The sequence below is a fragment of the Argiope bruennichi genome, chromosome X2 (assembly GCF_947563725.1).
Source record: "Argiope bruennichi chromosome X2, qqArgBrue1.1, whole genome shotgun sequence".
Classification (NCBI taxonomy): Eukaryota; Metazoa; Arthropoda; class Arachnida; order Araneae; family Araneidae; genus Argiope; species Argiope bruennichi.
The window spans coordinates 119,234,070-119,247,919 of record NC_079163.1 but is presented as its reverse complement, the minus strand read 5'-3'; the positions used below and the strand labels follow the sequence as shown (position 1 = coordinate 119,247,919).

Sequence of the window (13,850 nt, the reverse complement as noted above, 5' to 3'; positions counted from 1 at the left end):
ATACTATCCAGGAAGTGACGAGTTCTCATAACTATATATGAAGGCTTAAAAAAATTTTAAATCGTGCATGAAAAAAGTTATTACCCATCTGTGATAGTTAGTTTTGAAAAATTTATAAGGAAGAGTTTTTCTAGATCTATTGGTGTATATATGCAGTGTGAAGATTCTGTGACGATAGTTTTCACAAAAGGCTAGATCTTATTTTTTTACAATCGACTGATAATCGTTAAGAATCATGTTTTTCTGGTCAATCTGACTATACATTAAAGTTTTATTTCAAAGTTACAAAAATATACAAAATTGATAATTTATCGATTCTGAATAATAATCAAATAATTCTTTAGGTACTAATATGGTACTAAATATACTCCATACCAAGTTGTGAATGTTTGATCAATTCTAAATTTTAAATAGGGAAAAGTCGGCATGTATAGTTGCAGGCCAAAATAATTGCTTTTAAGGTAAAGCTTCATTAATTAAAATTTTGCAACCGAATATAAATGTAATCAGATATATTTTCTGATATCCAGTTTCCGAGGAGAAATATTCAATTAATTCACAGAACACTGACGAAAGAATTTCTTAAAATCAACATCTGCCTCGGGAATTTAACTACAATAGTCTGGTCGAAACAAAGCATTTCAGTTCCTCATATTCTCTAACCCCTTTGTTTATTCATATTTCAGCGAAAAGCTTTTTTTAAAAAACTAGAATCATATTTTGATTCTTTTGAGAAATCTACTGTGAAATGGAATACACATAAGAATCTTTTCATACATTCTAAAAGGGTTTAAAACTTATATGTTGATTTTATTTATTAATACTCATTTATTAATACCAAACTTTTAGCTACTTTTTACGTGACAGTCAAGCAAGGAAGTTTACCGTAATCCATGAGTTAGAAGGAAAATTATATTTCTTCTTTTCAGAATTTAAAATATTTTATATTTTTTATTATTCTGCATATCCACCGGAAGTAAATAAACTATTTAATTTAAACTTAAATTTTGTTTGTAAAATTACTGATGTAATCACCGATATATAACCGACGTATTCTTAGAAATGAGAGAAATATTGAATCAACTAAACAAAATTTGTTAACTATTTTAGCTACATACCTATATCTATTTGTTTAAAAAAAGAAACAAACTGTATTAAAAATATTTGAATGATAATATATATCTAACAGTGAACTTTCGACTCAATTTATTGACGCTACATACTCTAGCTAAGTTGATTCTAGTTTTGATTCAAGCAACGTCTCATAAGAGCATTTGAGATGCCTGTGGATTCCACCTCATTTCGAGTTATAATATGACTCACTTAATTTTAGTTCATTATTTGGTTTATATATATATATATATATATATATATATATATATATATATATATATATGCAAAATGACATACAGTCACCACAGTTAACTGTTAAGCAGTAGATATGCTTAATTCTTACCTTTATGCTGTATTTTTTTAATTATGTTTAATTATACATTCTTAATAAAAATTTTGATATTTCCTTTTTTTTTAGGAGAATTTGCTCGGAGGCCACACGATGCCTGCTCTTCCCCAAGGTACGATTCAGGTGGAATGGATTACATCACTTTAGTAGGCAAGTATTTTCAACTACTTTTAACAACCTGTTGAAGCCATTCTAGTAAATTAATTCTAGTAAAATAATTATTCATTGTCAAAATTCTATTGATGAGGATTTCTCCCTAAGACAATCATCCTTTATTCTTAAACATTGGCAAGTACTGATAAAACGCCTTTTATGAATGTTAACTCTTATACTCATATTTCTTTTTTCCTTTATATTACAATTTTTTGCTTCAAAATAAGAAGGAAAAACTTTTTTGTGAACTGGAGAGAAATTTGTTCAGTGCCACAAGAGAATGGATATTGCAAATGAGAAAAAAACAATCTAATATCTATATTACCAACATAGAATTGTTACTCTCTGGATTTTAAATCGTGTCTTTTTTTTTAGTTATTTTTAACATGAAAATATTAATACCAAAAAATTGGATTTTCAACTCTGTAAGTTTCCTAAAACTCTAAATTGCTAATTCCTATTCAATGAAGACGTATTTTAAATAGTTATAAATTAAAGTGTAACCATTTATTAATAACATTATTTAACAGTTATGTTATAATAAAAAAAAATGCCAGAAAGATAATAGAATAACGCATGTTAAAGTTCCGTGATTATTCATCATAAAAAAGTATGTGAACTATTTCTATTTAAATATATAAATACAAAATTTTACCTTATCAATAAATAATATTAGAGAAAGTTCCTGAAGGAATTTTTTTAATTTTTATTTACAGGATGGGCATAACTAAATAACAAATATTCAGATGTTAGCTTCGAAAAGTGTACCACTGCACACAAGATATCATATCTTATATAGTGTATTTAATCCATGGAAAAAATTTTAAAAAGAAAGCAAATGAAAAAATATTGCTACCATTTTTTAAGGCAAGAACAAAGTCGGTGCTGCTAGCTGTGTGCAGTAAAATAAGCATAGAACTGAAAAAAAAGAAGTATGTTTTGCTTGATTAGCTAACATTTAATGGACTTTTTAATGTTTACATTTGTTTTTAAACGGCAAAATATGCGTTTTAGAAAAAAAAAAGTTGTTTGAAGGGGAACTGTCCAAATTTAGTACCTTTGATCTTACTCATTTAAAATTTTGGTTGAAAGGAAATTTTTAACGGTTTGTGCATTCACTAGATGTGGATAATTTAACGGATTTAAGGGACAGTATAAGATGACATATTAGACAGATCGATATTGACATGCTGCGATATGCGATCATTTTCAGAATAACTATGGTACAAAACTACCAAAGAAAGAGTGTTGAACACATATTTTTAAAATTAAATTGAGAAAAGAAAGAAAGACATAAATTCTGAATTGAAAATTCAACAAGTAGAAAGCAAAAAGTTTAAAATTTCAATTAAATATTAAAAATGAAATGCTATTGTTAAAATATAATTTTTGAGTTAAAATGCATATGGTGCTACATTCCTTCCTGTATATCCATTTCAAATAACCTCTAAACATCTCTAATTAATTGTTACACCGCGCACAATGTGTGAAACTTATAATTCATGCATGATATAAATTATATATATATCAATTCCTTACATCGCAATTTCAATTTGTAATATTCTGCGTAATTTAAAAATATGCGTACAAATATTACCAAAAAATAAACACTCGAGCATTCTTCATACAACTAGTGTTTTACTAATTCCATAAATCTTAAGTTTTAACATCAATTTAAGATTTTTTTTTTAATTTTGCAATTAAGAAGAAATTATTTAAAGAATTATATGAGAATTTTTGGCTTTCACACTTATCTTAAAGAAAATACAGCGTGCATAAATGAGTAAATTATTTAAACTAGCGTAGAAAAGATTCATGATATAAAATATAAAATGATATATTATTCTCAAAGCTCATTCATTCGTTTGAAATCCGATATTTGTTAAAAACAGAATGGAAATAGTGCGTTCTTTATTTTTAAAATCTCGCATTCTACGAATTACTTTCAAAGCCTTATATTTTAAATTTGTAACACAGCCCTTAACTGATAAGTAAAATAAAAAAATAAAAAAAAAAAAAACCTCTGTTTATGTGAATCGTATTCATATATTTTATGACTATTATTCAATTTCTTTAAATCTACTAGTTTCTCAATATCTAATTTGAAATGCAAAGTATACTATTATCGCAGATATAAAACATTTATGATATATATATAACTTCAGTACATTTATATATTTATATGGTTGAGATGGTTTTACTGAAACTGAAGCTTTGAATAACGTTTTAATGTATGATTTTATATCCTTATCTCTTGAAGGCTGATAAATCTCTGTAGCAAGGATACTTATGGAATTTATCCTAATTTCAGATGAATTGAATTTATTTAATTTAACATAATGACGGGACTCAATAGCCAAGGTTGAAAATCGGAAGAAATTCTCTCATATACGGTTGGTAGTGTCTTTTCTAATGCTCAATTATTGTGTACCCAGACAACGTTTATTTGTTGATATTCTCGTCTCATCACATGTCTAGTCTTTTGATTTGTACGCATTCTTCAGTTTTCTGCTAATAAATGCATTCAGTGTCAAATAAAGAACACACGAGTTTCTATTATTTAAGTTATGTAAATTCTATGACTATATATTTTCCTGAGTGAATGTTTGTTCATTTCTGGGTTTCAAATAACATGAAAGTTATTAGAAGTTTTAATTAAGTTACGCTCAGTTTCTAAAAGTCAATTCTCTTGGGCGTTAATAAGCGTATTTACTCTTATCATGCTACTTAACTCCTAATATTTCTAAATTATGGGGCATTAGAAATATTTATTTATTTTATTCTGCTGCTTTGTTTAACGGTTGCTCAAAGAATGATTTAATCCTGCGAAATTCTGTGTTATGAATTGGTGTTAAAAATAATATGCGATATGATTATTGTTTTCTTCTTGTATTATCCTTATTTAGTAAGTGGTGAATATCTCTTTTTAAAAATATTGTTATATTAAGCATGTTTATAAAATTAACTCAATACTTTTATCTCATATGAATTTTCTTTCATTCAGCTATATAATTTTATACGAGGGTTAAAATCAGAAGTAATCAAAAGCAATTTATTTAAAATCGAATTAAAAAGCAAATTATATATTAGCAAATCACGTATAATAGAATTTCAGTTATTGAACATAAATACGACTGCCCATATCGGGTAAGCAAATTACCGAGAAAACAAGGTCAAGAAAATGGAGGTACAATGTTTATGAAAAATAAACTGAGCCATGCATTATAATTAATAGCATTCATTTTTATCTATTTCAAATAGAGAAAAGAAGTTATTACTAAACAAAATCATCTTACCTATCTTTATAAACATGCTATAAAGGCACACAATTATTTTGTAACAGTTAACAACACAGTTATTTTTTTAATTTTATGACAGCAATAATTGTTTTATAAATTGGATTTTATTAGGTGCTGTGTCATGTCATCACATATTCCTGATGCTTGTCCCTTTTATTGCTTTAATCTATTTTTCCGTTTAATACCCATAATAAAATATTGTGAAAAAAAATAACCCACTGACGTATTAAAACAAGGTAATATGCTAAAAAATTATCGAAATAGTAGGAATAGATTTCATTACCACAATAATCTTATCGATTTGAAATCAACAGTAACATCAACTCTACTGTTATCGGGTCATGGTCACCTTGATGCTTGTATTGTTGTTTCTAAACCCAGGTGGTATAGCTGCACCAGGTGCTATAGCTGCACCAGGTGCTATACCACCTCCATGAAACTAAATATTTAAAAAGTCTAAAAACAAAAGCGGATGCCTTAAAATCTCAAAACTAGTAAACTTTAAACATGATTAGGGGAGACTTGATCTGCATTGGACCAAGGCCATCCAGCAAAGATCATCTGGCCATGTTAGAAAGTGTCTACTCAAAAAACGAGAGAGAGCCGTTTGCTGTTTTCTAGACATATCCAGACGGTGATACCAACCAGGACTTTTACCAAAGTACCAAGGGTGAGCAGGTGGGAATCTCCAAAGTGCAACCGACTCCATCTTTTTGATAGAGGAGATTTCAAAATAGGTTAGTGTTGGGTCACCATGAAAAATGTCAGCTGAAGCTGTCTTAGCTGTTATCGGCTATTTCATTACTATTTAAATCAGCATGTGCGGGACCCACTGAAAGTGTACGGAGTGCTTTGCAGAGAGCCTGGTAATAAGGTCTAAGATATTCATGCTAGTCTTGTGCCCCACTTTCGTCCAAAGAGAAAGGCGCTGTACGACTGTCTGTTAAAATCCAAATGTCCCTGAAGACATGTTCATTGGACGTGTCGATACATTGAAGAGCCTTGTAATAAATTCGGACCTGAAAACAGAGCAGTTGTCAGGATTTCTAATCAAAACAGCAGTAGCTACTTCAGGACTCTCTATGTGTACGCCACTACCAGAAACGCCACTATCTCCTTTACTGCCATCAGTGCACATTTTCAGAGCCGGATATGGAATGCTATAAATTGTTTCTAGAGCCATTTGTCTAATAAGTTCAAGTAACTCTGACTTTTTGCTTACCTTAGTCAAAAGATCAGTCTAGAAATGATTTCGATCAAAGTCAAACTTAAAATTCCGATAGGGCTTTAAGGAATATGGTTCCACATCTCCAGAAGTTAGGCCCATCTCTTTTGTTTTTGTTGCTTGTATAAATAGTGAAAAAAAAAAACAGCTTAGCAATCGTCCTTTGAATATGATGAAAACTACATAATATATCTTTCATTTTATAGTTTAAGTTACTAATGCATAAAAACTTTATTTGCTAAACTAGATATTGAATGAAGTCATATTCGAATCATATTAAACTATTAGGAAAACAGAAAGTTTTTTAAGCTAAATTCTCTCATTGAACACTAGTTTTATTTTTTATACAACAATTTCAGAAAAATATACAATTTCTGAAATATAATCGCATTAATTAATTATATTTTAGTGTTATTTGAGGCTGCAATTAGAAATATTACAAAATATATTTATCTTCTGAAATTGCCGTCGTTATTGATTAGAGCTTTACTTATAATTAACTGAAGGAATAATGTAATTGCTATGTATGTCTATAATAATTGAGTTACTTGGAAATTTTCCGCCAATTAAGTCAAACTTTCGGATTAATTATTTTAAGCATTTATTATAAATGCACTATATGAGTATTGTGCTGAATAAATATATAATATGAAAACTTAGTCAAATACTTGTTTTTGCATGTGGGATCCAGTGTGTCATATTTTTCCTATTTTAATAAGTATTAAGTTTTGTTAACACTTTCAACGCTACCGACGAGATATCTCGTCTTTCAGATATTTCCAATTACAGGTTTCTGTGGAGCTTAAATTTGTGATGAAAAAAGTAAAGGTATTCTTCAGATATGTATTAGAAAGCTCAACCTATCTAAACTGGAATAAGAGACAAATTTTAACCGACAGAAACCTGTAATTGGAAGTATCTGAAAGACGAGATATCTTGTCGGTAGCGTTGAAAGTGTTAAATTTCACTGCTCTTATTTTTTGTCTTGGTAAATAAGTATTTCAAATAACAATATTCCTGCCTCTATATATTGAAGAAAATAACTATCTTTGTTCATATTATTCATCGTAAAATAACAATAGTAACTAAACTTTCTCATCCAGTTATGCTATTTTGAATATTTATGTATAAGCCGAAAGAGACAGTTTGCAACTATTGGAATAAAATCTTTATCCAGACATACTTGCTTTGAATATACTACAAATAAGATGGGAGAGACAGTCTGAAACTATAGAAATAAAATCTATTTCTGTACCACGTCGTTAAAGATTAAGGTTTCCCTAGACCGTTATTTAAAAAATATTTTCTATTATTTATGCACAAATTTCATAGGAACGTATTATAAAACTTCTCTTTCTTTGATTTGTCTTATATTTATAAATATTTCAATAGACTGGAGGATTCATATGACCACAAGAAAGCTTATAATCATAATTTTTACCACCACTTGCTTTAATATTCAAATGTCTCCAAGCACACAATTTGAGTACCTAGTTGAAATGTTTCTTAGATTCAAAGAATGATGTTAATTTTAACTTTTAAATGAATGAATTGGCTTCATTGGCTCCTTAAATATTTTAAGAAGACTTTATTAGAAGATTTGCTGAAATGGCTAAATGACTAGTGATGAGATAAGATAACAAATGCCATAGAACAGATGAAGAACTGTCAGATTGTCAATTATATTGATGTGTCAATTATATATAATTAGAACTAGTTATCCTTTATTCATAAAAAAAGAGTTTGAACCAAGCAAGCAATGAAAATATAATTTTAGCAATCGCCAAGTCTAGATATTTTATTAAAATACATGATCTTTTTCTAAGGCAATGAATTCAACTATTAAAGGTTGTTACTAATAGGATTTTTTTAAAAGTATTAAACCGCTACTTTGTATTTCATGCTGCCATCATACAAAGATAACAGCAGACAATAATTATATTCGATTGTATTAATGAAAAATTCTTACTGTCAAGATTAGATATGCTTAAAAATGGAGAGGAATGCATCTAAATTGTCCACGTTTTTTATCCACATTATTAGCATTTATTTGTATGTTCAAACAATCAACATTGGCATACCATTCACTTTAACGCATTCGTTTTCGTAAGCAAGTTTCTATATTCTTGATATGGCCATTTTATTACACTTGAATAGTTTTGAAGCTAAAGTAATTGACCCTTTTCTCAACTTTTTTTTTGTTTGTTTTACTTCTGATGCATCAAAATCTGGACAATTGTAACTCTATCTTTTCTTGAAAACTCTTTTTTTTTTCATCTTACTTTTGCAATGGGTTGATATTAAACTAAAATTTTTTTAAAGTTATTTCGAAGAGTGGATGAAATTGAAAGAAAATTATAATTCGCAATAATAAGGTTCAAAATTCAATACTCATTCATAAAACGAGGTATGTCATGCAGCATTGATTTTGATCGAAAGCTTCACAATTTTGAGACTTACAGCTGCATTCGCCAATAATTTTCGCTTAAATAACCATTTGCTACTCTTATTAGGGGACAGAGGGTTTATTAAAAATGAAAGGGCAAACCGCAATATTATTCAAGTTAAAAGTAACGAAATGCCATTACACACTAATGATACACAAACGAATGTCGATGCAAGCAACCAATGTTTATATATATTTTAAAATAAGTTTAACAGCGGCTCTTTGAATTTTGCAGCTCATTCTGCTTCTGTGATTGCGCTGTGTCCACAACTGGCTGAAACCAATGGATTGAGAATAGCGTCAAACAAAAATCACATTCGATCGGATCAATGTCAAGATTCTGCCGTCAAAGTTGTAGGATGCAGAAGTCATGATTCTTTGGAATTTTTGTCGACTTGTGAAACTGTTCGAGAGCATATGAGTAAGTAGTCATTAAAAAATGTTCAAAATTTATTTTATATTTTGATATTTTTCATCATATTTCTGTTTATATTTCAGAAATACTTAAAATTATTCATCGCATTATAATAGATGGTGCCATATAATAAGGATATTTTTCAGAAAATCTATTTTATTTAAACATTTACTTAAAAAAAATTTCTGCTAAAAGAGAAAAAATAAAAATTTTCTCCATATGTCAGTGTTAAACGATACATTAAAGGTCACAAAATTTAGTATTTTTTTTTAAAAAAAATTGAAATTATTAAATTATTCTATTAACTTAAAAATGATTTGGTGTTAATAATAATTTAAATAATTGGATTTCAATGAAAAATATGAATGTCTATTAAATAAAGACTAAAAATTATACAAAATATAAAGGTTAAAAATTCAAACACCTTTTTTCAAGTTAAAGTACCAAATGAATAACACTTCATAATGTAGTAAATATGAAATGTTCACAGTAGTCTTCTAAGTAGTTCAAAAGAGTGTGCAAAGAAGTGCAATTTTACTCTTCAAATACTTAAAATCTGTTAGGAAAACTAGGCTATTCAATTAGAAATTCAAATATTTCAGCAACATTCAGCATTTTATTGCTAGAGTCAAATTTATTTTATTATTGTATTAAAAATATAAATTGAGAAATTTACTAATACATAAATGTACAACACATCTAAATTTCTAATACTGCGGGACATGAGAAAACCTATTTTAATGAAACACTAATTTTTATTTTAAAATAAATGTGCAGAACATTTAAATATAAATAAGAAAGAACTTGAGCTTCATAAATATTTTGAATGGCTAACTAGTATTACTTTATGTCTAAATTTTATGGTTATTATCAGACATATATTTTACATAGCTTATCAGACATAAATTTTAACAAACAGGCCAAAGTATTAAACTTATCAGTGCTTGAATATACATAAGAAAGCAATTGTAAATCAAAAATTGTTTATTAGCTTTTCAATTTCTTTAAAACATTATGTAAAGTTAGTTTTCTAATTTAGCAGATTAACTGCAGCACAATGGCTTAATATTCTCTTATTTTTATGGGTTGTCTGGTTTTTATAGCTTAGTACCTGGAAGACTAAGCTTCGCTCTGCAGTTCTCTCTCTCTCTCTCTCTTTCTCTCTTTTTTTTTTTTTTTTTTTTGTAAAATTGCAAATAAAATCCTATTTTATGATTCCTTTAAAGTTATAAGCGAAATAGAACTGAATTACAAATGCGGGATGAAACATAAGGAAAACACAAGAGAGTCCGAAGCCCTAAACACAGTTCCATCTCTAATACGCTTACACGAGTCATGTATAGCCACATGTGAAAATTTAGTTATGAAAAAAATGTTTTTCTTTTGTTGCGTAAAATAGCATTTTTTTTCAGGAAAGACACCCACATAGATAAACGTAAAAAGCAAAACCTTATCTAAATATAAAATTTTATGCAAATCATTAGAACCGTTTTTGAGATACACGAAATAAATTTATATATATACAAGAATTGCTCATTTAAAGTTATAAGATAACAAAATAAAATTCGACGCATAGTGGAATAATTATATTTTCTTAATCAGTGATGAGAAATTTTGAATATTAGTATTTTTGTATGAAGAAAAAATTCAAGAAGCATCATTTGCTAATATTCTCTACATATTTTCAATGGAGTAAAACTTTTTGATAAGAAATAAAAACATATAATGTCATATATATTTATATAATTTTTTTTATCGAAATATGTTATTAGTCCAATATAGTGCTACAATATCTAGTTTTTATCAGTCTAGTTATAAAAGTTAGAAAGTATACTACAAAATCTAGCTAAAATCTTTCCTTTTTTATTTTATTGAATATGCTTACAGCGCGTGATTTCTCAGATGAAAAATTTCCAAATTGCAGTTCTTCACGAATTCCATAGTAAACTGAATTTTGAAGAAACTACTTCCCTGGAGCCTTTTTTGGTTAGAGAAGTTCTTTAAAGAGAGCGTGAATATCGACTAGAGCATCAAGATTGAATTTATTTTCATCTGTGACGATATCTGTTTTCTATTTACGAGAGTAAAATATGGCTCTTTCATAAACTTCAGTCGATTTTCTTAGCACTATTGTTTGAAAGATGGTAGCCGTGAAATATTTTTGAAAGTCAGAAAGTATGGGACTTGGATCAACAGTACATTTCAGAAATTCTTGTGTTTGTTCCAGCATCAATTTTTATATCGGCTGTTTCGTCTAAGTCAGATACGCTTGTACGATTCTAGTGAAACTGAGCTTTTGGTTTAAGCATAATGTAGTTTTGTTTAACCAAAACATTTCCATAATGCACATTAAATTCTGAGCTTCAATTCAATTTTGGAATTTGTTTCACCTTTTATACTACAAAAAAGGGTGTGGCATCACGTGCATTTAAATGTTAATCGGCAAAAATCAAATAATGATGACAAGCGTTATGTCGACTTTATAATAATGATTTTTCTAATAATAAGTCATTTTCAATTTTCTCTTTATTCTTAGAAATTTTAGCATTTTGAATGAAATTGTAATTTTACTACACCATTTTATGACGTTATTGTATACGAAATATGCAACAATGAAAATATATAATCAAAAAATCTTCAAAAGTATACAAAGAAATGAAAAATGAATAATATTTCATTGAAAATGCACATTAATTTACAATAAAGATTTTGATTCATGCCATAAGTAAAATAAATTCATATTTTTGTTATTAATAAATTTCAAAGTAAGTTAAATTCAATTAAATAAATGATTAAAATAGTTTGAATTTATATTAAAATCAATTTAGAAATGCAAATAAATATTAAATTCAAAATTATTCAATATCATTCCTTATGCTATTTTTTTTTTTACTTTTTTTTATTTTACCGATTATACAAAATTTTGTACTAATATAATCAATAAAATCCATGACAGCAGGGCATGAATCAGTCCTCTTGCAAAATGTTAATTCCATTGTAAATTATTATTCCATCTTTTTGTATAAAATTTTGTACCATCTGCTGTAAACATTCAAATGTTAGAATTATTTTTAAAATAAATAAATCTGTAAAAACAAGACTTAAAACTTCTTCATAAACCTGAACAACATTCAGATCATTCCATCCAGAAAACCGTTACGATTATTCCTTCTAGAAAGGACCGAATAGTTTAGTTTGAAAGGATCTCTGTAGACTTCTAAACTATGCCTGCAGCAATTTCTTTCATTAGAATAGAAACTCTGAGAACATGCTTCGTTATGTGACATTCTTGAACGCTTGTATTAGGAATGGTATTAACTATTAGGAACGTAGGCCCCTACACTTTATATCCGAAAAACTTTCTTTAATTAACACATGCTTGCTTTTTCACCTTATATTAGTATTAATATATATACAGGGTGTCCCAAAAAGATGGAAGTGTGGTTTAATTCTTTACCCATTAGAGATAAGTGGATTATGTAAATTACAAAATAGTTCCAAATAATGAACAGAATAAAACTACGTTAATAAAAAAAAAATTTGCAATTGATTTTCAAAAAGTGACACTTTTTAAATTTTTATGCAATTTCTGTAGAAAATTTGGTCAATAAGAAATTTTTTTTTCATCCAATAAGATCATTAGAATAAAACTGCATAACTATATCTTTAATGCCAAATAAATTATGATACAAAAAATAAAATTGACTTATGCTATTTTTTACAACACGTAAAACACTGTTTCTTTGATGAAAATAGGGATCATATACAAATTTGTAGTGGAAATTTATAGATCAAAAATGCAAAAGCGTGTGTCTAAAAACTCCCAAATGCTCCTAAGTAAAGCTTTAATAGATAGAGGTAAAAGTGTTTTGCCTAAGCGAGCAGCGGGAAGCATGCTGTTCTCAGTTTCATTTTATGCGGTCTCGCAGGTGGCGCTTATACTAAAACAATCATGCATACAAATAGATAGGCATTTTATAAAATGGATTTTAGAAAGATCATGTGATTAGAAAAACTCATCTGCATTTCATTATACAATTTTTAAAAGAAATATTTTAACATAAATATTTGAAACGGTTAAATTACAGTTAAATGAAAGAAAATAAATCATATATGCATGAATTTGTTAGAATGTTTTTTGGAAAAATTACTTGTATGCATTTATTTTGTAATTTAATTTTTAGAAATCAAAATGGCTGTCTGAACACACACACACACACACACACACACACAAATACTTAAAAATGTGCGCCGTTGCCGCGAATAAGCCCTAAATAGGCAAAAAGGGTTTTGATGTAAATATTATAATGGATTTTATATTTTTATGATATATAACAAATTTTTTGGTGGTTATTTGTTATGATGTGATTGCATAAAAAATTAAAGCTTTCTGACTGGCTAAATTTGTCTAGAGGATGTCTATGTATACATTTAATTTACAATATTGTAGTTTATTTGTCTTATTAAAGCCAATTTTATACTGTCGAATGTAAAAAGCAAAATTTTGTGATGGCTTTTACGATAAAAAAAAAAATTGCAAATTAAGAACTTAGTGTAAACCTCAACATATCGAGATGGTCGATTGAAAAATTAATTCGCGATATCAAAGCCCTTTTACCTTATTAAAAGCTACGCATATATGGAATAATTAGCCGCCTTTGGCGACCAGCCGGTTCGCCAATCTTAATGCTCATTAAAATTTTAATAATTAAATATTTTATGTAATTCCTATTTTAATAACTTCTTCTTCAAAATATTTTAGAACTTCAAATTTTGATAGTCATATAATTCACTCATAATATTATAAAGGTCTTCAGTCATAACATAATATGAATCTCTCTAATTTTCTG

General features: G+C 27.9%; 1 protein-coding gene across 2 annotated transcripts in view; it reads left to right on the top strand.

Annotated features, from left to right (window-relative positions):
* The window catches only part of LOC129960940 (uncharacterized), a 289,136-nt gene that overhangs the window by 248,187 nt on the left and 27,099 nt on the right, over positions 1–13,850 (top strand). For both annotated transcript variants that reach the window (XM_056074692.1, XM_056074691.1), the window contains exons 10-11: positions 1,532–1,612; positions 8,821–9,006. In XM_056074692.1, coding sequence (XP_055930667.1) covers positions 1,532–1,612; positions 8,821–9,006 — 267 coding nt within the window. The remainder of the gene's footprint in view (positions 1–1,531; positions 1,613–8,820; positions 9,007–13,850) is intronic.